We start from the raw sequence: 7,572 nt of genomic DNA, 5'->3' as shown, positions 1-7,572 counted from the left end.
TTGCAAAACTATTTATAGCTGAGAATACTGAAAACTGTACGCCTACTGAATGGAGACTAGTTAAATTATGCACATGTTTACAGTAGAATTTCAGCATCTACAAAATAATCATGTCTCTAGGTCAGGACCTTTCTGTATTCCTTAGTATCATTTTGGAGGAATTACCTGATATAAATAGACAAATGAGAAATTAGGGTAAAAAGTAGGAGTAAAATTTGCACTTCATGTACTTATATACCTGTTCCCCATCAAAGAGAATCAGTTGAAAAGTTAAAAAGATAGAATTCAGGATAAGGTAGCTTAGTATAAAACCAGCATAATAAACCAGTATCTTCCAAGTATACAAATACATCCAACTACAAGATAAATTAGAAATAATTCCATTTTCATCTGCCAAAAAAAAAAAAATGTATTAAGAGGCAAACTTTCTAGAAAAAAATTTAATATAGTAGCATGATCTGCAAAAAATCATAAAGAATACCTTAAAAAATATTTAAAGCATCTTAGTCTTCGTTTATGGATTGAAGTTGGCCTGGCTGCATGGCTATTCCTGAGTAGCCCCGTTCTATTTTCCAGCATACTATAAATAAAACCGCCAGGGTGCTCTGCCAACCTTACTAGTACAGCCCAGTGTGGATGAGATCAATTTTGTTCTGCCCATTACAAATGCCCCTACTTCTGACCAGGATCACAGGGGTCCAGCGGTATTTATTTGTGGAACCAGGGATTGAACTCAGGCCCTTGTGCTTACCACACAGAAGAAGCACTTATTCTACTGAGCCATCTCTCCGGCCCTGTCCACTGGTCTTGCTGCTTCCTGGGACCACACTTCTGTCACTCAGTCCCTAATTAACGTGCGCTGGGCGTTACCCGGGACAGTGTGCCTCGATCTAGTGTCAGAGCATCTTGGGCCCAGTGTTCCTTCACGGGGACCGGGTCATTCCAGAAAAGACAGAAGTAAATTTTCCTCAGTTAAGATGTAAATTTAGTATAATTAAAATAAAAACACTAGGATTCTTGATAATTTGAGAAGCTAATTCTAAAGATCATATAGAAAAAATTAAAAAGCAGAAACATTTAGGAAATTTTCTAGAACAGAAAAGATAAATCCTACCAGATTAAAAAAACCAATTATAAAGCTCCAGTAATTAAATGTGATACGCTAAAGTATACAGAGATATACATCATAATGAACGAGGGAAAAACACTAGAAATAAACCCCAAATATGTTTAGAAATAAATGGAACAAATGTGTTGTCCATATATACACACAAAAGGAAATATCAAAGGATTTTATTTTCAGTTCTGGGAATTGAACACAGGGCCTTTACACCACACCATCTCAGTCTTCTTTATTTTCAGACAGGACATGCTGGGCCAAACTTGCTACCCTCCTGCCTCAAGCCACCCACCACCCAGATGAAAGTACAGTCTATGTAGAATTTGCCAGCAGAGTCAGACACTCCTCCAGCTTGCTTTCAGTCCTTTCAACATTCTATAAAAATACCTGTGAACTGCTGAGCATGCATGCACTCGTGCCTACACATCTGTCAGTGGTTGATTTTCTTCCATTCTCTTGCATTTCTGTTTGTCTGTCTGTGTCTCTCTGTCTCTGTCTCTCCAGCATCTCCCTGTATAGTTTAGCCTGGCTTTGAACTTACTGTGTAGCTCAGACTGGGCTGAAACTCACAGCAATCCTCCTGTCTCTGGCTAACAAAGTGCTGGGATTACAGTTGTGCGCTACCACACCTGCTTGTTTTGTTCTTCTGAGACAAGGTCACTGTAGCTAGTCCTGCCTGGCCTCAGACTTGCAGTGATTCTTCTGCTCAGCCTCTTGAGTGCTAGGATTATAGACTACATCTCCAACTTGTTCTTCAACTGAGGGAGAGGGAGCGAAGGAGGGAGGGAGAAGGAGAGGGAGAGAGAGAGGGAGAGGGAGAGAGAGAGAGAAGAGATTTTAAGGGCTTTAATAGAGCCTCACCTAAAATCCTAGTATGTAATGACCCACTCTTGACCATTTATTTTCACTATGGGTAGTATTGTTTGTATCTGTCTCTATCATAAATTACCATGTTCTTTTTAAAAGTTTTTAAACCTTTTTAATCTTCAAAAACATCTATAGAACTCATTTTAAAATGCTTAGTTTTCAAAAGACAGTTATCTTTTAAATAATGATTATTTATTCTCTAAAACTTTTTGGTTTTTGGCAAAGGAGCTTATTGTGTTGCCCAGACTGAACTGAGAATCCTGGGCTCAAAAAAAATCTTCCTGCTTCAGTCTCTCAAGTAGCTGGGATTACAAGTATGTCCCACTAAATCACTATTACTATGATTAAGACTCCTAGACTTAATATTCCTTTTTTTTTCTTGTTTCTAATTTTATTACTTTTTTTAAACAAAGATTTACTTTAAAGAGAGACTAGCACTAATTGATATGAGATTAGAAGCAGTTAGCATTTAGCAGACCAAAATGACAGGTTCTTCAAGCATGGTTTTAGTATTACATACTGCTGTCCTCAATGTAGTTGCTGAGTTCAAAGATATCAGAATAGAGTTAGTCAGGTTGAGAATTCTACCCATTAAATGGTATTTTCAAAAACATGATGTTAATTCTTAGGATCACCGCCTTAATAGACTTAATATTCCTTAACACATGTTAGCAAATATTTACTGAAACATTTTTTTTACACACAAAGAAATAAGAATTCTTGACATGGGGTAAATAGTAAATAAATATGACTTTTGCCAGATGTGGTGGCTCACGACTGTAATCCCAGCACTGGGAAGGCTGAGGCAGGAGGATCACTGTGAGTTCAAGGCCAGCTTGAACTACACAGTAAGATCCTGACTCATTAAACACACACATGTGCACGCACGCGCACACACACTCACACCCCAAAAAATCAACAAAAAGGTTTCTGATAAAATATTTTGTGAAAAAAGGTCAAGCAAATTATGCAGATTTAATCTTTTAGAATTAATGCTTGCTGGAAAATACTAGTAAAGAATTCAAATTTCCTCTTTTGGTGAGTGCGAAAGTTTAGACGTTCAGAAGTTGAACTCGAGAAACAGATCTAAGGTATTTTCAAGACTTGGGTCTGCTGGTCCCTGGGTCAGGCACACATGCAGACAGTATTAATACTGAGGCCTCCTTAGTCCCGCAGACTCAGAACAAGTCTCAGTGCAGAGCGAGCACCTGCCTGCTGCCAGCTGAAGGAACAACACAGAAAGGAACTGGAATGACTATGTGGCAGTCTTTCCAGTCAGGCCGTGAGTATATCAAGGACAGGGAATACTGTTAGTCATCTTCTTGTATCCCAACAGCTTGCACACTAGCAACACAAAACCAATATGTACTAAATGCTGTTTATTACACTGTAGACAACAGATAAATACTTTATTTCAAAAATGCAAAGGAAAAAGAAGACATTTCTTCTGTCATGTGAACTTTCACGAAAGACTTACAAATATATTTGTGAACTGCAGTGGAAAACAGAAATCTCTACCTTGAGTATATGAAAGGGAACTCAGAAGCTGTGACGTCAGGTTGCCCCAGTCTTCCAGGGCACTTAAGGCTAGGCAGTCCTAGTGCGCGAGAATCCAGCCCACCAGAAGGCCTCCATGGCATCAGACCCAGGACAATATGGTCAGGGAAGGCTACGGTCACTTCTCTTACCCAGGCACCCACACCCCTCAGAAAAACCCAGAGAAAAGGGCCTAAAGAAAAGGGCCTCAGGTGAGAGAAGAAAAGTAGTGGGCATTGCTTGAAGCACCGGTGAATGAAGAACGAAACAGTCTCGGTGTTGCCTTGTCTGTTTCAAGAATGGCACACAGCTCCCTCCAAGACACATCATGATACGGCACCATCAAGTGGGAATACAAGAGCAGAATGAGGCTGGCTGGCTGCGGTCACATCTTGGGGAAGCTGGCCAGGTTGGCAATGCCACATGCATTGTTCTTATTTCGAGCCAAGAGAACGTAGCCTTTGTTTCCCCAGTTTTCTCCCCAGCTGTAGGACCAATCAAAAAGAATACTTAGTACTTCAGTTTATTCTTTAGAGCTCTTACTATATACTGTGCTAGGTACTAATGACATACAAAATTGAGCAAAATGATTTTACTTTAAAGTGTTCAAGGTCATGGGGAAATAAAAGTATGTATGATGCTACCATCTCAAAGGTAGAAAAGAGTGCTACTGATCAAGAGGAAGACAAAGGGCTGAGGCCCAAAGACGGCAGAATTTGGGCCCGTGGGAATGGGGGGCCGTGTACAGGTACGAGGCTGACAGCAGAGGCAAGACAGCAGGCCACGTCAGGATCATGTGGCTGAAAGCAGTGCGTGGCAGAGTGGAATGGGAGCTAGGTCTGGTAAGGAAGAGCGACCCAAGGTTGAATTATCTGCACTGCAAGTCTGAAGAGTTTGAACTTCATTGTGGCAAGAGAGGCTAAGGCTGTGGTAGACAAAACTAGGAGAGTCTGAAGGAAATGAGCTGCTTCTCTGTGCTACTCATGTCCTGGGGAGTCGGCCGTCCTTCTAATCGGGCTGTGATGGCGAGATGCAGATATTTGCTCGTGTGTTTGTACTGTGTACCTTGCACACGGATCAGTGCGGAACACTCTTGAGTACTACTGTCTGACCACCCAATGCCAGCTTCAGAAGTAAGACTCTGAGTGGAAGGTACAACTGAAGAGCCTGAGGCAATTTCTCTTCATTTAGGAGAAAGGAAAAAATTCTGGGAAACTGAAGTACTGTTGAGTGTCACACGGTCATTACCTGACATAAGCAGTATTCCCTCATTACCTGTTTTTAAGTATCCAGTGCTTGTTGCCCCTCTGGATCCCATACCCCACTGCCAGCACTGCATGATTCAGATCTTCACCATTGCAGCTTTCATCATAATACACACCTGGAAAACAACCATGCTGAGGCTCTTTGTCACCCCAGAGCTGCCCTGTGGGCCTCCCAGTCTAAGAGACACTAGAATGTTGTCCCTTCCTGGCAGGCTGAGCACAGCGATGGTTTGCACTGTGGCTGCCATCAACTTCTCTCTGGCAAACTGAGTTCAAATATGAAAGCTAGGTATTGCACTGAGAACAGTTGGGCCTGCAGAACGCTGCGCCTGCACATCCAGAGTGCACTCTTCAAGGGCTCCTTACCCTTGCTGTAGAACTGGAAGGAGGTCAGGCTTGCATCAATGGCCACGGAGATGGGTCCCACACGGGCCACAGCTCTCTTGAGCGCCTTCTCGTTGCCCACAGGGATCTCTCTGTATCCCCGGCACTTAGCTGCCTTACCTGTTGGGTTGTACATACAGCTTTCATCCTGGGAGAAATGAGGAAATGAGGTTGTAACAGGATTGGAACAAAGCAATGGGCAGTGAGTTGATCAGTGAGAAACTCAACCAAAGTTTTGAGTAGCAGCACTGAAGTAACAGTCTGTAACTGTCACCATTTTAGAAAACTAGAAAGGGCTAGGGAGATGGCTCAGTGGAAGGCCAGGAAGATGGCTCATTGGAATAAGTGCTTCCCTGGCAAGCGCAAGGGCCTGAGTTCAATCTCCAGTTCCGGGGAGAGGGGGGGAGAGAGAGAGAGAGAGAGAGAGAGAGAGAGAGAGAGAGAGAGAGAGAGAGAGAGAGAGAGAGAGAGAGAGAGAACAAAAACTATGAAGAGGGATTCCTACCTTCACCCACACACAAACATCAACTTCAAATGGTTTAAAGACATAAACATAGAAGGAAAACTAAAACATTTAAAGAAGAGTTACGCTTTTATTACTTCAAGGTAAAAAATGATTTCCTAAATAAGATTTATGTAAAAGGCACAAGTCATAGGCAGGCATGGTAGGCTGAGACAAGAGGGTTACATGTTTTAGCCCGGGCAACTTAGCAAGATCCTGTCTAAGAACAAACCCAAAACAGGACTGAGGATGTAGATCAGTATGAAGGCTCTAGGTTCATCCCCAGCACCCCCGCCCCCAATACACACACAAGTAAGACACAAGGCATCTTTTGGCCTTTGAGAACGTGTGAGCCTCAGAGGGCAGGGAGGTGTCAGGTGCAGTGTAGGGAGAAGGCCAAGGCCAAAGCCCAATAGTGGGAAGAACTGGGCTTTTGCCTCAGAAATGCAAGCGTGAGGAAGAGTTTTGCTGGATTATATCCTCCTCATAGAAATAAAAGCATGTAGCATGACACAAAAATAGCTTAATGACTAGGCGATTTAATTTGTGGCCTTCCAAATCCACATTTTTCAGGTCTAATTAGCAATATGTTCATCAACAAGCCACAATTATTTGGCAACTCATTACATAAGATCCCTTCCAAACCTTAAGGGTATCCTTACAAGAAGAGCATGCTATTTAACTATTAATAGTAATGGCAGTAATCGACATGATATTCTAGTATTGTAAGGGATGGGGATGTAGCTCAGCAGTAGAGCATTTGCCTAAGATTGTAGTAGTCTATCTTATCATTTCTCAAGATCCCTTTGCTCTCTGCCATCTGAGCCAAACCTCTGCTGCCTCCTGCTGTGAAAAACTGCACAAGGGCTGGGTGTGGTGGTACACACCTGTAATCCCAGCACATGGAAGGCTCAGGCAGGAAGGCTGCCATGAGTTCAGTTATAGCCTAGGCTACAGAGTTCAAGGCCAGCTAGAGCTACATAGAAAGACCTCATCTCAAAAGTCAAAAAAAGCAGACAAGCAAAACATGCAACAGGCTCTTTTGGGCTCAGTGTGCACATTCACAGCTACCAGAGAGACTGAGTCAGGAGGATTACAAATCCGAGGCCTTCCTGGGCAGTTTAGTGAGATCTTGTCTCAAAATTCTTACACATGCAGGTAGAAATAAAAATTTTCCCAAATTCTTTAAGAAACAGCTAAAGTGTACATTATCCAGTAAAGTTTATATACACATATCCTAAGAGTCAATTTTTGCCTACTACAGATTTCTCAAACATGTTACAAGGAAAGTCCGTGTCAAATAAAAAGACTCTTTTTTTATCTCTGCAATGTATCAGTGGTATGAACTGGAGCATGTTCTTTTACCTTCTTACATTTTCATTTCATTCCCTATAAAATGAAGTCAAGTCTACCTTACAATGCTATTATGAGGATTAAAAATAAATGTACCATCTGGGGATATAGCTCAGTGGCACAGTGTCTGCCCAGCAAGCGTGAGGTCCTGAGTTTGTTTCCTAGCACAAAAATAAACAGATGCATCAACTATGTGGCTTAGTACATGGCAGCCACTGATTTTTATCCCTCAGACTCATATTATGTTACTCATCATCCCCATGTATATTTTACCCTCAGATTGTCTCTTTTTAGAGAAAAAAAATCCTATTACTAAAGAATCATAGAGAAAGAGAGGTAATCCTTTACCTCTAAAATTATACTAAATATGAAATAACTTTTTTCTCTCATCTTATACATGATAGCATTTTAACTTATATAATGTGCTTAAATGTTACCCAGATTCCACTGAGCTCATAAAAAACAAAGCCACATGGCCAGGCATGGTCCTGCATGCCTATACTCCCAGCACTCAGGAGGCTGAGGCAGGAGGATCACCTCAAGTT

The 7,572-nt window shown here is 41.8% G+C and overlaps 1 protein-coding gene across 1 annotated transcript in view; it reads right to left on the bottom strand.

Annotated features, from left to right (window-relative positions):
- Positions 1-3,726: 3,726 nt before the first annotated feature.
- Ctsk (cathepsin K) overlaps positions 3,727-7,572 on the bottom strand; it is an 8,350-nt gene continuing 4,504 nt past the window's right edge. Inside the window, exons 6-8 of the mRNA XM_004632387.2 lie at positions 5,155-5,320; positions 4,799-4,904; positions 3,727-4,008 (exon numbers count right to left, since the gene is read on the bottom strand). Of these exons, the coding sequence (XP_004632444.1) occupies positions 3,909-4,008; positions 4,799-4,904; positions 5,155-5,320 (372 nt within the window). The 3' untranslated portion in view covers positions 3,727-3,908. The remainder of the gene's footprint in view (positions 4,009-4,798; positions 4,905-5,154; positions 5,321-7,572) is intronic.

This window comes from Octodon degus, unplaced genomic scaffold (assembly GCF_000260255.1).
Source record: "Octodon degus isolate 3935 unplaced genomic scaffold, OctDeg1.0 scaffold00048, whole genome shotgun sequence".
Lineage (NCBI taxonomy): Eukaryota > Metazoa > Chordata > Mammalia > Rodentia > Octodontidae > Octodon > Octodon degus.
The sequence above is the reverse complement of the archived record's forward strand: the minus strand, read 5'-3'. Positions and strand labels throughout refer to the sequence as shown.